At 40.4% G+C, this 25,028-nt stretch overlaps 2 protein-coding genes and 1 long non-coding RNA gene across 3 annotated transcripts; all 3 read left to right on the top strand.

Annotated features, from left to right (window-relative positions):
- The first annotated feature begins 539 nt into the window (after nt 1-539).
- On the top strand, nt 540-7,729 carry acadm (acyl-CoA dehydrogenase medium chain). The gene is made up of 12 exons (XM_070541578.1): nt 540-687; nt 1,925-2,030; nt 2,135-2,232; nt 4,846-4,915; nt 5,052-5,152; nt 5,416-5,496; nt 5,709-5,839; nt 5,917-6,025; nt 6,163-6,303; nt 6,490-6,585; nt 6,656-6,904; nt 6,974-7,729. The coding sequence occupies exons 1-12, from the start codon at nt 673-675 to the stop codon at nt 7,043-7,045; spliced, it is 1,269 nt and encodes a 422-aa protein (XP_070397679.1). The 5' UTR covers nt 540-672; the 3' UTR covers nt 7,046-7,729.
- A 1,244-nt stretch (nt 7,730-8,973) lies between these two features.
- rabggtb (Rab geranylgeranyltransferase subunit beta) lies at nt 8,974-12,259 on the top strand. The gene is made up of 9 exons (XM_015956168.3): nt 8,974-9,097; nt 9,311-9,418; nt 9,953-10,150; nt 10,285-10,390; nt 10,592-10,644; nt 10,834-10,944; nt 11,057-11,182; nt 11,288-11,437; nt 11,511-12,259. Exons 1-9 carry the CDS (start codon nt 9,095-9,097, stop codon nt 11,649-11,651), a joined length of 996 nt encoding a protein of 331 aa, XP_015811654.1. The 5' UTR covers nt 8,974-9,094; the 3' UTR covers nt 11,652-12,259.
- A 6,320-nt stretch (nt 12,260-18,579) lies between these two features.
- LOC129163821 (uncharacterized) lies at nt 18,580-19,458 on the top strand. The gene is made up of 3 exons (XR_011515473.1): nt 18,580-18,855; nt 19,037-19,130; nt 19,252-19,458. It is a non-coding gene; the product is annotated as an uncharacterized lncRNA (long non-coding RNA).
- The last annotated feature ends 5,570 nt before the right edge of the window (nt 19,459-25,028 follow it).

Consider the following 25,028-nt stretch of genomic DNA (forward strand, 5'->3'; position numbering starts at 1 on the left):
ATCTATTTTCTGACTACGATGTAGTCTGAAAATAAGCTTTCATTTTTCAATTAAACTGCTGGTGAAAGCTAAAAGATATCAGGTATCAGGAGTCAGACATGCATGAAACTGATATAGCCATATGATCTGTGAATCAGTTATTTGAATTACTGAGGAATAGTCTGGGTTTTTTGTTTTGTATTTCACATTTTCAAATACGCTTCATGTGTTTTATTAATATTGATGTTGTGCTTAAACTATTTTAAATACAATGTCCTCAGGCTCCAGCTTTATTTAATGTTGATCGTATTAAAACAAAGAAAACAATCTAAAGCAGTTTTTAATTTATATATACTTTAATTTTACTGGTTTGGCCCACTTGGGACTAGATTTTCCTCATTTTGGCTCCTGAGCAAAACTGAGTTTGACACCCCTGATCTAAAGTTTCAAGTCTTGATCTGTGGTGTAACCGGAAGTTCCCTTTGCTGTTCAACTGTTGACTCCGTCATGTTCACTCAGGAGAATAAACAGCAGAGGTGAGTCTCGTTAGATAACTGGGACAAAAGTCACAGTGCGGGTGCGGAGAAATAACACGTGACCATTTCCGCTGCTCTGATTGGTTGTGATGATCACATTGCTGTAGAGCAGACGTAGCCATCAGTTTATGCTACAAGCTTCATCTGTGAGGTGACAATGCTTCTCAATAAGGTACATGACTCCGACTTTAAGGATAATTTAGCATGATCTTGTTATTGTACTTGCTTGTAACTGCCGTTCAGAACAGAAATTCTTATTTTTCCATTCAAATCCGGTGAACTTCAGGGGTTACGTCACAAGCTAGCTAGTTAGCAAAATGCTCCAAAAATCTGAATACATAACTTTTACCAAGGTCATAACTTCTAAGTATTTGGCTTTTCCCTCGTCCTTTAGGACACTTGTGCGTTTATATAAAATTACACACATGTTATGGACTTGTGTCTATTTTTTGCCAGTCTTAACGTCTCTGAAGTTGGTTTGTTTTTAATCATTTATTCAGTGGATCGTTTTTTAATCATGAACGTAAACAGAAAATCTGCGTCTTCACAAGCAACAGCTAGTAATGTTTGCGTGTTTGAATGAAAAGCTGCAAATCTGACGAGTTCCAATTTGATGAGCATGACATGAAAAACCACATTAGCTTTTTCTAGTCAGGTGGTCTTCTCTTGAAAGGACCCTGAACAGTAGAGCACCCGTTCTCTGATCTTTGTTCTGCCTTTTTATTATTTGAAACTAAGCTATTGAAGCTCCTTGAGCTTAACCAGCTCATTGCTTTGCCCAAAGGTTCACGTCTAAACGCTTCATTCAATGTAACACCTGCTCATTACAGCCAAGTCATTATAGTAAAACATAATATAGACGTTATAGTGTGTAACTCCACTAAACTATGTTTAATGATTCAGCTGTTTTTTTTTATATTTCTAATTCAGATTTCAATCTGTTATCTCTTTGAATGTCATTTGTCTTAATATCAGACTTTAAACAGATTTAATGTTGGAAGCAAGAAGCTTGTTTGTTTACAGATGTTTTATGTTAATAGGTGGTTAATATAATTTAGTAACAGGACTTTTTGAGTTCATATGGGAACTCCTATTGATGATGACCTCCCCTGGGATTTTGGGGGACTTAATCACCATTAATAATACTACCACTCAAATACTACCACTTACAACTACAATTCTTCCACTGTGTGTTTTTAATATTCTCTGGCCAAGTAAAATTTGCAGTCACACTTTGCTGTCCTGGTCCATTTTCCATGAGTTGATGTCTTTAGATGTGATTGTTTTTTTATTTAGTTTTGTGCTTATATTATCTGATCAAATACACCAGCTAGTAGTTTCTTTTGTTTGTTTTTTGAAAATTTTCAACTTTAAAGTGTGAAAACAACTTCAGTTTTGATCTTGCACAGGTCTTCAGAGCCAGTCTTCAGTCTGGGATTCGTCTGCAGAGCTCTGGCGTGACTGCAGCCAAAGCTGCAGCAGCTGGCCATGCAGGAGCACCTGGCTTTTCTTTTGGTTAGTGGGGTACAGTGTGTTTTTTAAATCACAGTCCTGTGGGAAGAAATTCTGTCCCTAAAAGTCTTTTCACTGTGGAGAAATAATTTTCTCCTATTCTGTAGAACTGACGGATCAGCAGAAGGAGTTCCAGCAGCTGGCGAGGAGGTTTGCTCGAGAAGAGATGATCCCTGTTGCAGCTGCTTATGACAGGAGTGGGGAAGTAAGAGCAGCAAACATGGGGCTAAAATGTTCATGTCCAATAAATATCACACTACTTTTAACATCAGAGTAGCAAGAGTCATGCAAAAGGTTCGTCACCTTTTAGGCCTTTGAGTTGTGTATTAGTTTAAACCTGTCGTTCCATCCTGAGAGCAACTGCCCTGCATGTTTTAGATTACCTAGACTTATGGGGTGTTTAAGGGGTTTCTGAAGAACTTGTGGACATGCTGCTTAGGTCATTTAGCTGTTAAATTGTGATGGAGCAGAAAAAATAACACTGACTCGACACTAGGGATGTGTATTGGTGAAATTAGGGTGATACGATACGTATCATGATAAAAGGGAGACGATGCAATATATCACAATATATTACAATACATTCAGACAATTGTAGCGCTTTTTTTAGACTGAATTTAATATAGAATTCAATTAACAGTCCAAACTGGTGTTTAACATGAGGTATCTGAACCATGTTACAGGGATTTACGCCGGGGACACACTGGCCGCGGAAGCGCCGCGAAAATGGGACCGCCTTCATTCGGCGCCCTTGTTAAGCTATTCTATAGACCACATGGGCCGCCGAAGCGCCGCGAATTGCCTCGCGCCGGCGCTCAAGGCCGCGCCGTGCAGCGATCATTTCGGCGTTGGCTCTATTTTTTTCGCGAGCCGCGGGTGAATCGCGTCAATTCTGGCATGATTATTTACGTCCCATTTCGGAAGAAACTGCTAGGATACAGCGTGATACGTGATCCAGAATTGGAGCGGGTTCCAAGAGATTCAACTGGCAGAAACAACTCATACCATAGGTTCACACACACACACACACACACACACACACACACACACACACACACACACACACACACACACACACACACACACACACACTCAAACGTAGAGGAAAAGAGCTGAGAAAAGGCAGAGAGGAAATGGAGGACACCAAGTGTTTAAAAGAAAAACTACAGCTGAGCCGAGGCGCGCCTCGACTGGGGCGCGCCTGATCTGAACTGAGGAGCGGCGATCAGCGGCCGAATTTCGTGAGCGATTCGCTTCTCGGCGCTTCCGCGGCCGGTGTGTCCCCGGCGTTACATTTCAATGGTGGAAACAAAACCAACTGCACACTGCTGCCAACTAGCGGTTGATGTTTGAATTGCACACAAAAAAAAGAAAATACACAAATGTTTTAATGTAAATTCTTCCCAAAATTAGATATGCGGCTTTTGAATATTGATATAATATTGCTAGAAAATATATCACGATATATTGACAACAATGAAGCAAAGAAACAGATCTTTGAGTTTGTTAGTAATTTTATTTATTAGGTGCATCTAACCTGTTCTATTTTTCTCTGAAATGAGATCAAATCAGTGCTTCTATGGGTTGTATCCTCTCTGCACTAGAAAAATTTACTTTACTATAATGTTCACTGTAATACATCTTGAAATCAAAGATATTGGTCAATAATGCCAAATTTGTGTTTCAGTCATTTTTATACTGGCTTAAAAATAATTCATTAAGTCTACCAAGCAGGGGTGAAGAATGTTTTCAATAGGGCCAGCCCAGTAATGATCTTGGACCAAAATAAAGGGGGCAGAAAGTCAAATAAAGGGGGGCAGAAGATGTTTTTCCAGACGCCAAGAAAAATTAAATACCAAATCCCCCCTGCAAAGTGTGTCACTGAGAGTTTAAAACAAAAATTATTTTTGTGCAAATATTGGTGTACTCACCTTTAATACTAGTTATTAAAATGCAGCAGTTGATGGACTGGTGCTGATCAAAGTGGAGTGCATCAAATAAAACAATATTAACATAAAGGTGAAACGTGTCATCATAATGATTTATCCTTGTCTAAATAATATTCTTACTGATGAAATCAGAAAATGTATAAACAAGTAGAAATTACATTTAAGTAATAAGTAATTTTCATAACAACTGCACTAGTAGGACTTTAGCATGAAGGTGTCTCCATCCTTCAGTGCTAACCCTGACCAGCTTTCAACAGTTAAACCTTTTTGTCTTTTTACAGAAACTCAAAAAAGGCTTTTAGGCTAATTAAATTAAAGGTGTGATTCCCTGAAAAAAAAAACATTTTATTGATTATTTCTGATAATGAGTCTCTGAGTTTTTCATGCAAACTGAACATGAAAATAGTCTCCTACACCTATCTCCTGCATTAGCATCTGATAGAAAGCAGACGGTGAAACTCTAGGATAGAAAATCCTGACAGATCTATGTCACGCTGTCACTTAACATTCATGGACTCACCCATCTTGACTCACAATGGTGAAGGCTGTTGTTTGTTTAGCATCCAGGAAACAGCAGAGAACATCTCGACTAGTAGACGCTAACTGTTAGCATTAGCAACTCCACCACACAGCAAAACTCCTTCAGGCTTGTGTTTTTTATGGAGGTAAAACATCAACATTGCAAATCAATAGTAGAGTAAATTTTTCTAAGCAAAATCCCTAAAAAGGAACAATAGATATGTCAGGGATTCAAACCCTTTATAGAATGTAATCGTGCCTTTTAGGTGGTGCTAGATCCAGTCCTGCTGCTGTGTGTTTCAGCCATGACGGTTATCTCTAATGAGAAACTTTAAAATGCTTTTTTACAGTATCCATTCCCCATCATTAAGAAGGCATGGGAGCTCGGCCTGGTGAACGGTCACATCCCACAGGAATACGGTGCGCTTCTTGTGCTTTTTAAACAACACACGCTGTCTTTTCTTTATTTTTATGCATCTTGTTTGTGGATAACTGTTTCTGACGAGCTGGCGGATTAACGTCTGACCCACTGCTGCACCTGCCCTTCTTGTCTCAGGTGGATTGGGTTTGTCGATCTTCGACAGCTGCCTCATCACAGAGGAGTTGGCTTACGCCTGCACAGGAATGCAAACCGCCATCGAGGCCAATTCTCTGGGAGTAAGTCTCACAGCAGTTAACACACGTGAGCGTGGCCACAGATTTCTGGTGGCACAATAAACCTTTGTCTCTAACTCGGATCAATAAAACGAAGCTTTGTCTGGAAATGTTAGTATTATCCCACAAAACCTTTGTTTAGATGTAGTTTCCAGGGCCGGTTTTGCTGTTGAATCTATTTCTGCTCTAGTTTGATGTACCTCCCTAATGAGTGATGAATGTTATAGCTCCGTTAGAATGAACTTCATACTGTTTCTGCCACGCAGCAAATGCCTGTTATCCTGGCTGGCAGCGATGCACAAAAGAAGAAATATCTGGGCAGGATGACGGAGGAGCCGCTCATGTGTGTAAGTGTGTCCTTCAGCGTTTTCTGCTTCTCTAGTTTTCAGACGGTAGTACGAGCCACCGTGGTCGCTGGTCACAGGATGTTCTTCATGTGTCCGGACTGGTTTTTGTATCTTTAATGATCTTTTTACAACCTGCCATCAACAGAAACAAAGACGAAGCTGTCGCAGGGTGGATTCGGTCTTATTGATAAGATTTCTTTTGTTCTCGTTAGGCGTACTGTGTGACCGAACCCGGGGCGGGTTCTGATGTGGCCGGTATAAAGACCCGAGCTGTGAAGATGGGTGACGAGTATGTCGTTAACGGGCAGAAGATGTGGATTACTAACGGAGGGAAAGCTAACTGGTCTGTGTTTACTGCATTTTAGGCTTTTATTGCAGTTTTCTTTTTACATCTACTTATTTAATTATTATTTATCTCAGGTATTTCCTCCTCGCCCGAACCGAAGCTGATCCCAAATGTCCAGCTAGCAAAGCTTTCACTGGCTTCATTGTAGATGCAGACACTCCAGGAATTCAACCAGGAAGGAAGGTAGGATGGGATTCTTATTTTCTGTAAGGAAACATCACTTAGTTTGACACATTTAAGCCTTTCCATTAGCTCTCAGGTTCATTTCTTTAAATTTTCTCGCTAACAGAGGAATCTTATATTTGCTTTTGCCCCTGCAGGAGATGAACATGGGCCAGAGGTGCTCTGACACCAGAGGCATTACGTTTGAAGATGTCAGAATACCCAAGGAGAACGTCCTGATCACAGAGGGAGCTGGTTTCAAAATCGCCATGGGTGCCTTTGACAACACCAGACCACCAGTAGGTTCTCCAGCTGGAGCCAGCATCTATCAACCACACTTAATGAGTTTGTGTCCAAGTTGCTAATTGAAAACATGGAAAAAACTTTATTTGCCGATCTTTGATTTGTGGTTCACGTCCTCCAGTGGAATCCTCAGAGGTAACTGAAGTATGTTTTGGCTAATTACTGTACTTGATGCTGTGCAGGTAGCAGCAGGAGCAACAGGTCTGGCACAGAGAGCGCTGGATGAAGCCACTAACTACGCCCTGGAGAGGAAGACATTTGGCAAAGCGATTGCTGAGGTTTGTTTTTAATGAAATCCTTTAATAGAAATGCACCTGACAAGATGGGTAAACTGTTTGTGTCTGGCAGCATCAAGCCGTGTCGTTCCTGCTGGCTGAGATGGCCATGAAGGTGGAGCTGGCCCGGATGGCGTACCAGCGGTCCGCTTGGGAACGGGATCAGGGTCGCAGAAACACTTATTACGCCTCCATCGCCAAGGCCTTCGCTGGAGACATCGCCAATCAGGTGGCTTCTGATGCCGTTCAGATTTTTGGAGGCAACGGCTTCAACAGCGAGTACCCGGTGGAGAAGCTGATGAGGGATGCAAAGATCTACCAGGTGGGTGTTGCCTTTGCATGCAGGTGAAGCTGGAGGCTTTCATTTTAAATTGAATCTGTTCTTTTGTAGATCTATGAAGGCACAGCTCAAATCCAAAGGCTCATCATTGCCAGAGAACACCTAGGAAGATTCCAGAAATGAAATCAGCTGTTTGACTTTTCTTCTTCTGCATTTAAATATTGTACTTTGGATATAAATAAGCTCCTGTCAAACTAATCTGGCCTCAGGATGCAGCTCTAGATGTTGTTTGCCTTAAAACGGATTCATTCTGCTCTGCAGTATCAAACAAGTTCAGACCACGAAAAGGAAACATTTTTAAGACATAAATAATCGTGTTGTTTCCAGTTTAGCACATTTTGTACAAAAACATCTTTTGAATGTGAAGGAAAGAGAGTCTGTTCAGGTTGGAAATGATCATCAGCAGGATACAAATAAATGTGTTTAGAAGGAAATCTGTTTCTGAACTAAAACTGTTGCAGTTATTCTCGTTCACGAGTGTTTTGTTGATAAAGATGTTTTTTTTAATGAAAATCCGGTTGAAGGTCAAAGTTCAGACTTGGCTCACACCTTTGTGATTTTTGTTAACTTGTCTTCATGCCTGTAGTCATGCCTTAAACACACAACTGACTCTGGTCAAATGTGTAAAGTTGTATAAATTCATTTAACACTAGAATGTGTGGAAGTAATTCTGCATGCTGTCAGCCAGTTCCACTCAGCAGACATTATCAACATTATGGTAAACTTCTGCACACTTGCTCACTAATGTTGGATGTAATGCTGTATGATTTTTCTGAGCCGTCCACTTAATAAATTCATTCTGGATTATATGGTTTGGTTTTATGGATGTCGGTCATTCTTTTGGATGAGTGAACAAAGGAAATCCTAAATGTATTAATGAAAAAAAAAAACTGATCACCATTATATGTACTGATTGTAAACAAACATTTAACGCTTTAAATGTTAGTCATGTTACATTTTTACGTATTTGTAGCCGTTTTTAAATCTAGTTTCTGTTAAAACTTTACTGATGTATTTCCTGAAGAATAGGTGTTTTAAATATGATAGCTAATGGTATAATTTAAAGGAAGCTTTTTGATGAATAAGTAAAAGTTTATTTATATAGCGCCTTTCACAGATATAAATCACAACATGATAAAGATCAGAGCAAATACCTCTAACCAATAAAAACATCTGAAAAACAATAGCAGTGATAAACGTAGAAAATAAAATCATGAGTATAAACAAAGGGAAGGTGTGAACTCGAACAAAACCATCTTTTTGAAACATTTAGGGAGGTAACGCCTGGATGAAAAGGTGAGTTTTTAGATGATTTTTAAAGACCTCTACAGTGTTAGAGAGACGGAGATTTGAAGGTAGACTGTTCCAAAGTCTGGGGCCAATAGTCTGAAAGGCCCTGTCCCCTTTGGTTTACAGTCTGGTTCGAGGAACAGCCAGGAGGTTTTCAGATGTGGATCTAAGTTCCGAGAGGTGATGTGTGGGGATAAAAGCTCAGATAGGTAGCTTGGAGCCTGGTTGTTAAGAGCTCTATAGGTCAGGAGGACTAAAACTTTAAACTGTATTCTATATTCTACCGGGAGCCAGTGGAGGGACTGTAAAACTGGAGTGATGTGAGCTCGTCTGCTGGATTTGGTTAGGAGTCCAGCTGCTGCATTTTGGATGGCTTGAAGGCGTGAGAGGGAGGTTTTGCTGAGACCAGTAAAAAGAGCGTTACAGTAGTCTAAGCGTGATGACACAAAGGCATGGATGATTTTTTCCAGATCTGCAGTAGAAACCAGTTTACGGACTTTTGAAATGTTTCTCAGTTGAAAGAAACAAGAGCGGGAGATGGTTTTGACGTGAGTCTAAACTTAAAGCTGGATCAAAAATAACTCCTAGGTTTCTAATGTTGGCCTTGGCTGATGGGCAAAGTAAAAGTAAAGTAAAAGTAACTTTTCCAGTTTTTTCCCTAGAATAGTTACATATTTTTACTATACTATCACTAAAAGTACAAATACAAAACACTTAGTATTTTTGATTTCAAAACCGCACAATAAATAACTCAAATTGATATTTTGTTCTTGTAATACTTCAATCAAACCAGAAGGTGGCGGTAAAGTCTGAAACTATACGACATTTAAAACCGTAGAAGAAGAAGGCCGGAAGTAGCTTGACCATGCAAAATATGTCAGAATGGTAATCCGTCACTTGTTCTTCTGTGCTTTAGAGCATCGTTTTATAATTAAAGTGTGTGTAAATGTTATCTTGTCTTCTTTATTTAAATGCTGTGCCGAAGTGGATGCTACCCTTGTTAGCATTTAGCAGCTAGTCATAACAATGTGTCCTCCTGTATTCGTTTAACTACAGCGTAGTTGTGTCTTGTGACCGTTTCTGTTGTGTTTTTGTCAGAGTGCTCAACTAAAAGATGTCATCATTAAACCTGACGCTCCCAGCTGGCTGCTGCTGGACAAACATGCAGATTACATCGCTGCCTACGGGTCCAAGAAGGACGACTATGTGAGTGACGTTTTATTTACACTTAGTTTGTAGGATTTGTGTCGTCTCGTTTTTATCTGCCTCTGTCGATAAAACCTCGTTTCAGAAGTTTTAAACGTTTTATTTATTTATTTTGGGTTAAGATAAAAGATGCATTCAGGTGTTTTAAAAGGTAAGTTTTTTGTCCCAATTTTCCACAAAGTATATTAAAAAAGACAGAAAATGCTTTAAAGAAACCAAAGATGTACATTTTAAAAAATAATTATAAGACTAAAGAGACGGCCCTCACGTCTCATGAGCACCCACATCAGTGGGGATCTCCCCTGGACCCAAAACAGATTGCCAAGAAGGCAAAATTTTGAACTGCCCTCCACAACTCTCAGCAACTACAGCAGCCTGATCATCTGATTCACTGGTTAAGATTGTGTGCACAAATAAGAAATTTTACTTTGGTTTAACGGGTTTTTGCAACAGGAATTAAATAATGTTTTAAACCCAAAATCAAACTGTACCTGGTCTTTGGTGTTAATGAAATCTGACACCTCTGTGCTGCAGGAGTACACACTGTCAGAGTACCTGAGGATGAGCGGTATCTACTGGGGGCTGACGGTGATGGATCTGATGGGTCAGCTGCCCAGGATGAGCCGTCAGGAGATCATAGACTTCATCAAAGCCTGCCAACACGAGTGTGGAGGCGTCAGCGCCAGTATTGGACATGACCCACACCTGCTGTACACCCTCAGCGCCATCCAGGTGACACAAAGCCTCATTATAATAAATCACAAATGCTAAGGATGTGAGGAAAACTCAGATGAGCTAAACGATCACATGTGTTTTTCTTTAAGGTTTTTAGTTGACATCTTTTTATTTTTACACGTCTTTCTCAGATCTTGTGCTTGTATGACAGCCTGGATGCGATCGATGTTGACAAAGTGGTGGAATATGTGAAAGGGCTTCAGCAGGAGGATGGCTCTTTTGCAGGGGACAAATGGGGTGAGCGAGCTTTACTCTCTCTTTCATTTAGAGTAAAAATAAAAAGTCATTTTCACAAAGCAAAGCAGCTCTTTAGAGAAACCTGCACAACAAACTCTTAGATGTCTGAGAATAAGGAGCTGCATCTGGAATTGTGCACAAGCTTTAACTATAAGATTATTTAAAGATCTTTATCGTAACTGAAGTTTTCGTTCTTTTCAGGAGAAATAGACACACGCTTTTCTTTCTGTGCGGTTGCTACGCTAGCGTTACTGGTACGTACGGGTTTGTCTGAAAATAACCGTAATGCAGGCTGAACCAACAGTTCTGTGATAAAACTCACTCAGTTGCATCTTTTTTCCTGATGTCTGTGAACTTTTTAAAGGAGGTCGTGAGTTTGTTATTTAGTCAGATTAACCATACCTCTGAAGATTACTTTCTAGTCTTCATCTGTCCTTTCCCAGGGGAAAATGGACTCGATAAACGTAGACAAGGCGGTTGAGTTCGTCCTGTCCTGTATGAATTTTGATGGAGGTTTTGGCTGCAGACCTGGTTCAGAGTCTCACGCTGGTCAGGTGAGTTTTTGTCCCCAAACAACAATGTAAAAAAACCTAAAGGTTCAATTTATAATAGAATGAAAAATCTTCTGACATTAAACCCCCTGTTGCTTTTTTACGCTTTCATAAGATTTACTGCTGCACTGGTTTCCTGTCGCTCACTGGCCAGCTGCACCAGCTGAACGCCGACCTGTTGGGCTGGTGGCTCTGTGAGAGGCAGCTGCCATCTGGAGGCCTCAACGGGAGACCAGAGAAGGTCTGCCACCTCCTGATGATGTTTGGTTTTAGATTTGTTTGGAAAAATGACCAAAGAAACCCTTTTTTTAAGACTTGTCTTTAATCAAACCTCCATCTGACGCAGCTCCCAGATGTTTGCTACTCGTGGTGGGTTCTGGCATCGCTGAAGATCATCGGCCGGATCCACTGGATCGACAAAGCCAAGCTGCGGCGGTTTATTCTGGCCTGTCAGGACGAGGAGACGGGAGGTTTTGCAGACCGACCAGGAGACGTGGTGAGACGTGTTCTGAAAAGCAGAGCTCAGATTTTCCTCCAGTGTTCTGAATGTTCTGGTCTCTCCTCTGCAGGTGGATCCTTTCCACACTCTGTTCGGGATCGCCGGTCTCTCTCTCCTCGGCGACGAGCAGATCAAGGCAGTAAATCCGGTTCTGTGCATGCCGGAGGACGTCCTGCAGAGGGTCCACCTGCAGCCCGACCTCCTCAGCTAGCCCATCATCATCCTCACAAACACCGCTACCCTCACATAAACTCCCCTCAGCTGGAAGCAGGAAGTGGATCCGGACTCATCTCTGTTTCACTCTTCGGCCTTAATCCTTCCTCTGCTCACGTTTCTATCCAGCGTATCGTGTTTCAGCTGTTGAAGTTTAAACATAATTTAAAAACACATTCCTTACACTTAAATGCATCACTTCCATCAGCTGCAGCTAAGAATTAATATTATTGTTTATGTGGAACTTTGGATTCAGCCGGGAGGAAAAAGTGTTTTTGGCACCTTAAACTCTTAGCAGTTACGTAGCTGCTTTTTAATCATAAAAGGCGTTTTTATGAGCAGCAAGAGCGATGTGGAGGACACTAACGGTGTTTGCAGCAGACAGGCTTTCTGGGAAACCTAACTAAACAATATTCTACGTTTACAGCTTTATTCACTATTTATTAAACCTATTCACAGCTCTCTAAGGATTCTGGGAAATTTCTGTTAAACATTTGAGTCGTAAATTCTTCACTTTTATTGTCTTATTGTCAAACGTTTGTTTTGTTGTTGTGAACTGATCCGTGTCCGTTGGTACAGAGTAAATAAATCACACCAGTGTTCAAATTTCTAGTGTTTTTTTTTTCTGATTTAGAAGCCAAACATTGTTCCAGTTACAGATCTGATAACTTATGTTCACTAAGACAACTTGAGATCGGTTTAGAAATGAGCTTCACATCAATAGGAAACTTGTTTATGTTATGTTTTTCACTATTTTACTGCAGACACTCAGTAACGTTCTCATATTTGTATTCAGCGTTAAAAATCACAGTTTTAAGATATTCAACTTTACTATAATAAGTTTGATTGCAGAAGTTTCTGTTTTACACAAATAAAAAACTAATCAGTTTGGATGTTGAACTTTTTCTTAGGTACAGGTATTTTATGAAGCGGTGTTTGGCTCGTTAATAGTAAAAATGATCAAATATGTTCATCTAGAAGCTTTTAAACAAGCATTGATGGGTTTGTAATCTAAAGCTTAAAGAGCAAGTCACCCCCTACCAGATTCGTACTCAACTCCCACTTCCTGTTTGAAAAATGCAACAAATGCTGTTGCCCAGCAGACCGAGAGGGCGGAGCCGCTAACAAATACAGGGTACCTCTTAGCCAATAGCGATGGCAGATTTAAATTCAAATGCAGTGCAGAGTTTTTACCTGACAGTTTTAGGCAGAAAATTAAAATTTTAACAAGAAATGCACTAAAGTGTTAAACTATTGACTACACGTGTCTGCAGCACAATTAGACACGCATTTATATAGTTTATTCGAAAAAAAAAGTTGATTTGGGGGTGACTTGCTCTTAAAACATAATGTACATAAAAGCTTTTCAGTTATAAATGTTCTTTAAACTACTTTGATACCTCCGTTATTAAACTGTGTTTGATGTGGTTGCAGATTTAGTAAAACTAAATTACTTCTGTAACGTTTCTCCCTGAGGCTGCAGAGGCGGCTGTGGTTTACCTCCAGATGGCTGCTCCATCACCTGTGGTGTCCAACTCTGGTCCTCAAGGGCCACGCACCTGATTTTAATCAGTAGGTGATTAACAGGCTTATGCAGAGCCTGATGAGCAGCTGAACAGGTGATTCAACCATGTGACGAAGACCGTTGGAGCAGGGAAACAACTAAAACATTACAGGATACGGACCTAGAGTTGGACACCACTGGTAAAAGTCATCAAAATGGTCCACAGTTTTTAATGTTTGATGCGTTTTTCCACTCGGCGTGTCCAACATACACTATTTAAACGAAAAGGTCATTGATGAGCTTGTGAACCAGGGACCACATTAGATTTAGCAAAAATGATGCTGTTACTCTGTCCAGTTTGAGCAATTTTAGGGTTAATTGGGAAGCAAAGACCAGTAGAATAATTTCTATCAAAGAGATAATGTGATTTCTTTTTTCAGAGGCAAAATGGAAGTTGGGATCACTGATATGTAAAAACACCACACAGCTATAATAAATGTTAACATAATCAGCTCCTTTACCACAAAACAAAACATTGTGTGAGTCTCTCACTAAAAGTGAGCCACCTCCTGTTAGTTAAGTTTTTACTGGTGAAAACTTTTTCACCACTGGATTTTTGTCATTTTGATGTGAGTGGTGATCCAAACAGCTTAGGAACAAATTCCATTAGTACCATCATGATGTTGCATAAATAGGGTTTAGTTAGTTCCCCTGTTGCTAAGACCTAAACGCCACAGCGTTTTATTATGAAAGAATTTACAGAAAGTGTTTCTAGGGAGATACTGTAACTTTTTGAAGGTAGTTTCTTCTTCTCTATAATATTAATGCTCCCAAGAGGACAAGAACTAAGATTAGGATTTTTTTTTCATCTTCATTGAGATAAGGATGCTAAAATGTTCTTTTAGATCAGGGGTAGGGAACCTAAAATGTCCAGCATGTTTTGGAGGTTTACCTGCTTCAACACATCTGATTTTAATCAGCAGGTGATTAACTGGCTTCTACTAAGCCTGGTGAGCTGCTGAACAGGTGAATCAACAGTGCTGAAGCAGGGAAACGTCTAAAACCTGCTGGATAGTAACTCCAGGATCAGGGTTCCCTACACCTGGGTATAACTGAACTAAACTGTACTTCCAGCTTATAGCCACTGGAGGGTGCCAATACCCCTTCTCGTTTTTAAAGGTCCAGGGAAACCATGAGGAAAACCTGTAGCTGACAGGGGTTAGCAGACTCAATACTATACAACCACTGTTACATAAATACAGTTTTTATTGTTTTTAGCTGAAAATATAAGAAAAAATACGATTACAGCGAGTTCCTCTGTTGCCAACAGACAAATGCCCATAGCTCTGTTATTTTGAATAACATCAAAATAACTAAGTACATCCCTCTCCTCCTCCTCCTTAATATTGTTGCTCCCAAGAGGACAAACACAGATAGTTTTTCAGCTTTATTTAGATAAAGAGGCTAAAATGTTCTTAGAAGGTTGAACAGAACTAAAGTGTAGTTCCAGCTTAAGGCCACTGGAGGGCGCCAATACCTCTTGTCACATATAAAAAGTCCATGAAAACTTTAGCGCCTGCAGCTAGCTGGGTTTAGCAGACTCTATACAGTCGTCGTTTTTAACACGCAAAAATGCAGCTTTAATTGTGTTTTTAGCTGAAAAATATGAAAAAAAAGACTTAAGCAAGTTCCCCCGTTGTCAATACCACAAATGCCCTTAGCCCTGTTATTTTAAAGAATGTTCTTCCCTCTTCTCCTTATAATTGATGGTCCCAAGAGGACAAACAAAGAGTTTTCTTTATTGATATGAAGAGGAAAAAATGTTTTTTTCAAAGGTGCATTATTAAATAATATAGTGAGAATTTTACAGAGAGAAAATTACAAGAGTCTAATGTTTCAGGCATTTTGCAAGGAAGGGAGCCCCTCCTCCCTCCCTGGAAGAACAAAAAAAATTAATGCAAGTCAACGGGGCTAAAAACGCAATTTTCTAATCTGCTTAGCCTTATGCCCTGGATCGCACATATGTTGTACTGCAATATAAATGAAAAGTAATGGTGGGTGTTTTGACCATGCCAGTCACGCACTTTGAGATTTCTCAGCTTGTAAAAGTTCGTAATTAACATACACATCAGAAATTGGCAAGTCGCCACACAATCTCCTCTTCCCTAGCGTAGCTGCTACTTACCAAATGACCAGATCTATGGTGGTTATTTCCTCCTGTGGGAAGTTTGCTGAACTTACAGCTATTTTCCCTCAGTTTTCTCCATGTCTGGTTCGATGATGTCACTTTTGTGAAGCGCATTTGTAGTCCTGGACTGGTTTTCACACAAAACCTAAAATAGCATTTCCCCCGTTCGAAAATAAGCACATTCGTGGTATCAAAATGTGTCTATAAAATTCACGGACATCATATGTGAAATCCATGGCACAAAACAAGCGGAATTAGGAAATTGCGTTTTTTGCCACATTGACATTCACTTTTTCATTCTTTTGGGTGTAAGGTTATGAAGTTCATTATTTTCAACTCCACACAGCTGCCCCCTGTGCACAATAACACCCGTGTAGAAAAACCAAGGTCGGGTGTTCCTCGGACCACGGTAGATGGGCATGACACATCCAGCTGGCTGCAGGGATTGTCAGTTTTTTTCCATTCAAAACAAAGGAAGGAGGGATGTAACTACTGTTTACCATCAGTGAGTGTGGGGTTGCCGTGTCTCCTGTGAACTGATGCTGCAGTGCCAACAATTGCAATTTGATAACGGCTGGCAAAAATCTTCAGAGTTGTTGAGGTTGCAGTAACCAAATTTTACCACAGGATGTAATTTTTACTTCATTTCTACATAATGCACCTTTAAAGGTGTGGTTCACTGAAATTCACTGAAAAATACTGAGAGATCTACAAACTGTCACTTAACATTCATGGACTCATCCATCTTGACTTGCGACGGCGACTCGTAGAAGCTAACCATTAGCATCAGCAACTCCGCCCCACAGCAGAACTTCTTCAGGCTTGTGTTATTTGTGGAGATAAAACATCAACGTTGCAAAGCAAAGAGTCAGTGGGAGAGTCACAATGCTGTTAGAAGAGAGATGTCCAAATATCAGGAAATAAGACTCCAAATCCTGTCGCGTTCAGCTCAACTCTAAAATGGCTCACGTGTAGTTCCTCAAACAAGTCCACCGGAGCTTTTTTTCCCACATAATGAGTCTTAGAAGGCATTAATTCCTATTAGAGACCACTGCAAATGTATTAATTAAATGAGTCAACCACACCTTTAAATGGTTAAATAGAATTAAAATGTAGTTTAGAATTGTCACCACTGGCAGGCATCAATTTCCTCTCATTGCTTAGTTAAAATCAATTTAAAACAGAGTTTGTAGCGCTGTAGTAGTGGGAATGTGTAGAGTAGCGATGCAATGTGATTGGATAGATGAACTTTATTCAGTGTGAGAAATTGAAGGTGTGGCGTGAGAGCGTGTGAAGACAGTCAACCATGTTGTTAGTAGTAAACATTATAATTGAATACAGTTCATTTTGGGTGTTAAAGTCTCTTTTTCCGGAGTGCTTCTCTTATCCGATGGCACCATCTAGTGGCTGACAAGCATATCACACAAATAGTCTCTCGATTCGTTTTTTAAGATGACAATTTCATGTTTCTTGTTTATTAATGGGCTACTGTAGCTGACAAACGGAGCTAAAACACGTTGTTTTACAAGTATTATTCTCGTGTCATGCTGTGTTTTCATATATTTATATTTTAAAGACTTACTATTTGAAAAGTTCATCAAGTCTGCATCAGCCAAGGTATTCCTTAAATTTGAAGCATGTAAGCGGTAGTCTAACACTATTGGTTGGTTCTGGTCGGTGCTCAATTTCTTATTGCACAGAGCTCTGCGGGGCATGGGGCGTGCTTAGCAAAGAAATTTAAAATAAAAAGATGTATTGCTTACATTTTATCACAGAACATGATAAGATAATCACTTTTACAGATTTCTGACAAATCATACATCATTTCTGAAAGGGGAAAACTCCAGAAAGCTACTTTAAGTTTCCTGTGTAAGGAAACCCAAAAGATTGCATCGAGTCACTGACTTGTTGTGTTAGACTTTGGAGCAATCATCAGACTAACAAGGCATGTAGCAACAGTGGAGAGGAAAACTCCCCTTTAACAGGAAGAAACATCCAACAGAACCATGTAATGTTACCATCACAGGGATTTGAACTCTTGACCAAAGACAAAGGACAACATCAAAGAGCTTTTGGTAAAAGATGCTCGCAGTAAAACCTTTAAAGGATCAAACTAGTTTAATTGTAGAACAGTCAGAACATAAATGGATCCTTACCAGATCCACATATTGTCACCTTTCAACCTAAGAAGGTTCAGAAGCTGAAATACTATCCTGATGACATGTACTAGTTAATGTGGACAGTTGAGTCAAAACTGTGTGTGTGTGTGTGTGTGCGTGTGTTTAGTAGTGGGAGATCTGTTCCTCCATCTGCTAGTGTGTGATTTGTCTCAGAGGAATCAGGAGAACTGGCTGTCGTGTGAACGAGTGACTTCCTTTGTGACTCCCAGGCACTTCCTTAAGCAGTGCATGCTGGGAGCTCAGACCCATCAAGTGCCGTTTTCTGTGTGAACCCCCCCCCCCCCCCCCCCCCCAAGAGATGGTGGTCCTTGCTCATTTGAGATGTTTCTGCTCCAGTGTCTGAAGCAGCCCTGCTGATTTACTTGGCTTGCTGGCCGAGGAGGTCCTGCACCTTCCTGGGGTTCGGTCCAAACGGGCTCACTCAGCAACAGCTTTAATGGCCACACAGTAAACAGAACACTCACATCAGGTCATTTCAGTGACATAAAAAGGCCACCACACACACTCACAACTGATTTAACACGAGGCTTCTGGAGCATCTATGATTGATGCAGGTTTATAGTGAAGTAATCAGCGTCTGAGGCCAGAAACACTCACTGCTGACTTTGTTCCACAGCAGAGGAGGGCTATCGTATCTGGAGCAGCATGAAGACAGATCCACTCCTGCTGGAGTAATTAGGGCCAGCTAATTATCTCCTCCATCTGACAAAGACAAGGACCTCCTCTGCAGAAGATTAGAAGAATTATACCTAAATTGGAACACTTTCAACATTTGCTTGTGTAAAACATCAAACAATCAAAGCACATGACTGATTTAATGGAAACAGACTTCCAGAATTGTAATATATGTTTTTTTTTCTTTCTTCAGCTATCATCACTTTTTATGAGTGAGGCGGCCATGTTGGATTTTGAGCTCCATACTGGTGAGAAGCCCCTGCCGTCTGGATGCTATGGACACTTTGGAGTTTCGAGATTAAACTGAACACACAATTCCTACTATTTCTCATCACATGACTCTCTGGAGTTGCAGATGTTACTCCTGATTCACACTCAATGGCTGTGTCTCAATTCAGGGTCTGCATCCTACCTCGGCCGGATTCGTCGGCCGGTTACGTCACAGCGCCGCGACTCGGCCTGTCCCAATTCGAAGACTCCTTCAAATGCGGTAGACGAATGCGGCCTTCTTTTCGCCTGAATGAAGGATGGGTCCGGTGTATCCTTCAATGGGTAGCATTTCCCAAGATGCCTTGCGGGCCGGCCGGCAGAAAAACTTAAAAAACAATGGCGGACAGTGAAGCGGGAGCTGTCGGCGAGGATTGCGCTTATAAATGTAAGTATAAACTTGAAAACTGTCAGTTTAAGGACTTTTTGTGATACATGAACGTTATTTTAGTTAAAAATGTTACAGTAAAAGTGCTTGTATTGCGGTCTCGGCTCGTATGTTCGGCCGCTCGGTGTCGTACTTCTCCCGCTACGTTTCCCCCTGATTTTAATAGAAGTTTGTATTTTAGGACCAAAAGAGAAAACCAGGGAATTTATTAAGCTTAGGGCAGAGATTGACCACATGATCACTGGAGCAAAGTATTCGGCGGCTGTGGCATGGAGGTACAATAACATCTCATATTTCAAAAACTCGTTTGAGTTTATTTTTTTCTGCGAAAACATGAAAGGAATAACCCGTTGTCCTCTTTTCTCTTCCTGTTTCTTTTCTTACATGTTTGTTAAGACTATTCTGGAGAAAATGGGCATCCAGGGGAAGGTGCCAGCGATGACCAGCTTCTGGAGCTGATCAGGGAGGACATGAGGCTGCAGAGGGCACAGGAGAGAAGGAAGAACTTTGACAGCTTTTTACTTTGCTAGAAAAAAATGGTTAATAAAGATTAAACATGTACATATAAAAGAAATATCTAAATAAAATCAGTTCTGCATTAAACTCTTGAATTTGATTTTTGTTTACAAATGAGAATTGTTTACTAGAGGGTATCCGCTGGGTCTTAAAGTCTTAAAAGGTGATAAATCGGTTTTGGTCAAATTAAGACCCTTAGAAAGTATTAAAAACTATTATCACATCTTTGCTCAGGCTCAGCTTGTCTAAAGTATTTTCTCTGAATTAGCTCTCCAACAGTCAAGGAAATGATTAACCCCCAGAGACCCACGGTTGTAACATTACAACATCAGATTTAAGTCCACAAAAATAAACCTTTCCCATTTTTTTCTTTTTAAAACCACATTTACATTGCTAATAGGTCCTATTGTTCAGTTCTGCAACACTATTGGCTGTTAAAATGTGTAAATAGGCCCGTTTATCTGGCCTAGAACAACATGTGAAAGGTTAAAAGATTTTGCAGTTGTTTTCTAAATTTGGGTTTCTGGGGGTTAAAAAGCTAAATAAAACGTCAAGCTCCATCGTTTAAAGTTCCTTCTCCCTTCTGCCCAGCGGTTCCACGGTTGCTAGGCGACGGAACGTTCGCCGAGGGAGTTCATGAAGGCTAGGCCTGTCCAAATTCACAGCCGTTAACATCCGGTCTACCCGGCCGACGGAGGACGCAGCCCATGTCGGCCGGGTGGGCTGGGTCCTTCGAAGGATGCAGACCCTGAATTGAGACACAGCCAATGATTCTTTTCTGTTATAACTTTGTTTTGTTCTGATTCTTCTACTTTTGTGTCTTCTTCCTTGAAATTTTCATTGAGATATTCTCAGTGAACCCGCAGAAAACACATTGCTGTGTGTTTTTGTGTATTTATTTAGGACCAGTGATGTGTGCCCTCTCCTCCTGGCTTCTGGACAGAGACATGCTGGTTGTTAGGCTACTGATAAACCCCACCGGCACTCATTAGTGAGGAAGAGACAGATGAAGAGCGCGGTACGAGGGTGGAGAGGAAGAAGTAAGTGTGAGAAAAAGAAGCAGAGGCAGATGGATGGATCACAGCTCTCTTCACTCTGTCATGTTTGTTTACATTGCAGCACATTTTCCTCTCTCTCTTCCGCCATCTTACTCTTGTTATCACTAAATACAGAGAAGCCATCCACGAGATGAAAATGCATCCTGTCGATCCACAGGAAAAACTAAAAAACACTTTAAAAACTTTTAAGTTAACCACACCACTGTGATGTGCATGAAGCACTTTGGAGAATAGTTTAGCCCTAAACTCTTCACACAGTTTGAGATCACTACCATGCTTGATGTTCTCCAACAGGAAGTCCAACTCTACAGCCCTTGCACTCACACCAGATGTTTCACATGTATTAAAGTGGACAGCGGATGCTTGTTTGGAAACTTTGGTCGCAGTATAAACACTCAGATGTTAAAAAAGATAAATGAATGCATGAATGAAGTAGCTGAACCTCCTCTGCTGCCCACAGATGCACGGAAGTGACGCCACCAACATCGGCGATAGCGCTGACGAAGGTGGGAGTAGACGTTGAAACATGTGAGCTGAGGTAAAAACAAGCTCCTCTTACTCGATGGTAGACGAAGAACCACGAAAAACAAACTGTAGCAAAGATGTAGCTGAAAACCTGCTGAAGGCTTTAAGCTGAAGCTGCAGTTGAGCTTAACTGTCAAAATTAGCTGAATTCTTTAAAAGATTTAAAGCGGTCCTTCACTGGGAAACAATTTTTTACTTATTTTTTAAAAAGGAGTTTTTCATGCAGGCTGAACATAAAAGTTTTCTACACCTATTTTCTGCATTAGCTTCTGATGGCAAATAGACTGAAAAGCCCCGGTTTGGAAAAGCCTGACAGATCTACGTCACACTGTCACTTAAAGAGCAAGTCACCCCCAAATCAACTATTTTTTTCTGATTAATTATATAAATGCAAGTCTAATCGTGCTGCAGACACGTGTAGTCAATAGTTTTGCACTTTAGTGCATTTTAGTTAAAATTTTAATTTTCTGCCTAAGACTGTCAGTGTTTTGCTGTTGTCAGGTAAAAACTCTGCACTGAACTTGAATTAAAATTAGTGGTGGGCATAGATTAATTTTTTTAATCTAGATTAATCTCGCCGTAATCTTGGAATTAATCTAGATTAAAATGGCTCATTCAAATTCTGCCAAAGAAATAATGTGTGTGTGCTACCTAGATAATGAATAAAAGCAAGTCTTTGAAAATGGAGGCGTATTTGTTGTTTCAAAAATGCATCACAGACTGATAAAGCAGTTTTACTACAATAACTGATGATGAAAATAAATAATGATCAATAAGTATTTGTGTTTAATAGCTGTTTATTCAGTTCAACGAATTCTGCACTGTAGGTCTACAGAATAGGTCATGATTAACTATTTACAGTCAGTAGCATTTGGTCAATCAGTCCAAGCTCTATTTCTCCTTCTTCCACCAGTCACTCAAGCAGACCAGCTTGGTCACATTGTCTGGTGACAAACTACAGTGGTGTGAAAAACTATTTGCCCCCTTCCTGATTTCTTATTCTTTTGCATGTTTGTCACACAAAATGTTTCTGATCATCAAACACATTTAACCGTTAGTCAAAGATAACACAAGTAAACACAAAATGCAGTTTTGAAATGATGGTTTTTATTATTTAGTGAGAGAACAAAATCCAAACCTACATTGCCCTGTGTGAAAAAGTAATTGCCCCCTGAACCTAATAACTGGTTGGGCCTCCCTTAGCAGCAATAACTGCAATCAAGCATTTGCGATAACTTGCTACGAGTCTTTTACAGCGCTCTGGAGGAATTTTGGCCCACTCACCTTTGCAGAATTATTGTAATTCAGCTTTATTTGTGGGTTTTCTAGCATGAACCGCCTTTTTAAGGTCATGACATAGCATCTCAATAGGATTCAGGTCAGGACTTTGACTAGGCCACTCCAAAGTCTTCATTTTGTTGTTCTTTAGCCATTCAGAGGTGGATTTGCTGGTGTGTTTTGAGTCATTGTCCTGCTGCAGCACCCAAGATGGCTTCAGCTTTAGTTGACGAACAGATGGCCGGACATTCTCCTTCAGGATGTTTTGGTAGACAGTAGAATTCATGGTTCCATTTATCACAGCAAGCCTTCCAGTTCCTGAAGCAGCTAAACAGCCCCAGACCATCACACTACCACCACCATATTTTACTGTTGTATGATGTTCTTTGTCTGACATGCCGTGTTACTTCTACGCCAGATGTAACGGGACATGTGCCTTCCAAAAAGTTCAACTTTTGTCTCATCAGTCCATGAGGTATTTTCCAAAAAGTCTTGGCAATCATTGAGATGTTTCTTAGCAAAACTGAGACGAGCCCTAATGTTCTTTTTGCTTAACAGTGGTTTGCGTCTTGGAAATCTGCCATGCAGGCCATTTTTGCCCAGTCTCTTTCTCATGGTGGAGTCGTGAACACTGACCTTAATTGAGACAAGTGAGGCCTGCAGTTCTATAGAAGTTGTCCTGGGGTCTTTTGTGACCTCTCAGATGAGTTGTCTCTGCGCTCTTGGGGTAATTTTGGTCGGCCGCCCACTCCTGGGAGGGTTCACCACTGTTCCATGTTGTTGTCATTTGTGGATAATGGCTCTCACTGTGGTTCGCTGGAGTCCCAAAGCTTTAGAAATGGCTTTATAACCTTTACCAGACTGATAGATCTCAGTGACTTTTGTTCTCATTTGTTCTTGAATTTCTTTGGATCTTGGCATGATGTCTAGCTTTTGGTCTACTGCTCTGTGTCAGGCAGCTAATATTTAAGTGATTTCTTGATTGAAACAGGTGTGGCAGTAATCAAGCTTGGGGATGGCTACAGAAATTGAACTCAAGTGTGAAACACAACAGTTAGGTTAATTTTTAATAAGGGGGGTAATTACTTTTTCACACAGGGCAATGTAGGTTTGGATTTTGTTCTCTCCTGAAATAATAAAAACCATCATTTCAAAACTGCATTTTGTGTTTACTTGTGTTATCTGACTAATGGTTAAATGTGTTTGATGATCAGAAACATTTTGTGTGACAAACATGCAAAAGAATAAGAAATCAGGAAGGGGGCAAATAGTTTTTCACACCACTGTAGATCTTCTCTTCTGCACAATATGGCCGGCTAAAGAAAAAAGTCTCTCATATAGGACAGTTGTGGCAGGAGTCTCCAAATATGTACGGGCAATTTGGGCCATCTTACCATACACAGCAGTGTGTTCCGACCACCACTTCAGTGTACACTGATCTAAATTGGCACTGGGCTCTACCTTGTACCTTTCCACAGTGTTGTCTACTGTTGTCTCCTTATCTGAATCTGAGTCTGATCCCATTAGTAGAAGGGATCTTTTCTTCTTGGGTGGCTCAGGGTTCTCCTCCCTGAGTGGCTTCAGAGTAGGTTCTTGTCCCTTCACCAACTCACGTAGCTTTACCCACACCGGCTCCCTCTCTGATGCTGAGGTTCTCCATCAGCATCTGTGGGATTTAGAGTATTTTTAGACAAGCCAATGGTTACCTAAATGGTGCCTTTATCAACTCATTTAGGATTAATGTTCCTTACCAAACCAGTCTTCATAATACACCTCATTAGGATGCATTTCAAAGCTTTCTTCTGACCAATCAGCACCGCTGATCTGGACTCCTCCATCACTGTCGGCTGCACCATTAAATAGGATTTCATTTCAGTGGTGTTAGAATCCCTTTTCCACAACCTGCAGCACCTTTTCATGCATTTCATCTACTGAGACAGTGAACAGTGGTCAAACACTGATTTGATTGTAACTTTACTTAAATGACAGCTTGTCTTCATTATCTGGCAGCAGAGACCCGTTCAGGCGGCATCATCTGGGCAGAAGCCTGCAGCAGGCCTAGAACAGAAATCAGAGAGCTGCTTCACAGCAAAGATCAGCAAAGATCAGTTTTATTCAAAAACAGCAGGCTGAGAAAAGGCTGTGCTGCATTCTTTAGTTTCTAATTTAATTCAATTTTTCAAAGATTGAAAACTACGGTGGCTCTGAAGGTTCAACAAAATAGAGAAACTAAAACACAACAGCAACCTGCAATGGAAGCCACAATAAAATGAGAAAATATTACTAAAATTATAAAGAAGTACACCAACAACTTCAGAAAAAGAGAAACACCAGTTTGCAGAATTTTACTGTGGTGTTTCCTATTAAATGTCTTGAATGCTGTTTTCTCACATTTACGTTGGTTTTTGATGTAGTTAAGATATTCACACAACTTCTGTTTTAAACTAAGTTTCAGCTGAGTTTTAATATTTTTTAGTATTTTTAACAGTAATTTTATTATTGCTTCTGCTGCAGGTTTTATTGTTGTGCTGCAGCTTTAAAATTTCCTTGAACCTTCTGGGCCACCGTAGAAGATAGATCCTAAACAAACAAAACTGTTACTTTTCCTCATTTTTCCATCTTCTTTGTCTTCCTAAAACATTTTACATTTTAAACACATTCTCTCGTTTTTTTTGTCAAAACAAACCAGATATGTGTTCCCCAATTAGTGGTGTAATAACGCATAGCATCAGAATCCTTAAACATGTCGTTTGTGGTACTTTGAGTGAAAATTAACATCTTAGTGATTTGAAGACT

Source organism: Nothobranchius furzeri, chromosome 11 (assembly GCF_043380555.1).
Source record: "Nothobranchius furzeri strain GRZ-AD chromosome 11, NfurGRZ-RIMD1, whole genome shotgun sequence".
In the NCBI taxonomy this organism is placed as follows: domain Eukaryota; kingdom Metazoa; phylum Chordata; class Actinopteri; order Cyprinodontiformes; family Nothobranchiidae; genus Nothobranchius; species Nothobranchius furzeri.

Excerpts from the sequence above, each read along its gene's own strand:
- acadm (XM_070541578.1), top strand. Across the intron at positions 5,840-5,916 it reads AACGGAGGGAAAGCTAACTG|GTATTTCCTCCTCGCCCGAA; the intron begins GTCTGTGTTTAC and ends TATTTATCTCAG. Across the intron at positions 6,905-6,973 it reads GGGATGCAAAGATCTACCAG|ATCTATGAAGGCACAGCTCA; the intron begins GTGGGTGTTGCC and ends GTTCTTTTGTAG.
- rabggtb (XM_015956168.3), top strand. Across the intron at positions 10,151-10,284 it reads ACACCCTCAGCGCCATCCAG|ATCTTGTGCTTGTATGACAG; the intron begins GTGACACAAAGC and ends CGTCTTTCTCAG. Across the intron at positions 10,391-10,591 it reads TTTTGCAGGGGACAAATGGG|GAGAAATAGACACACGCTTT; the intron begins GTGAGCGAGCTT and ends CGTTCTTTTCAG.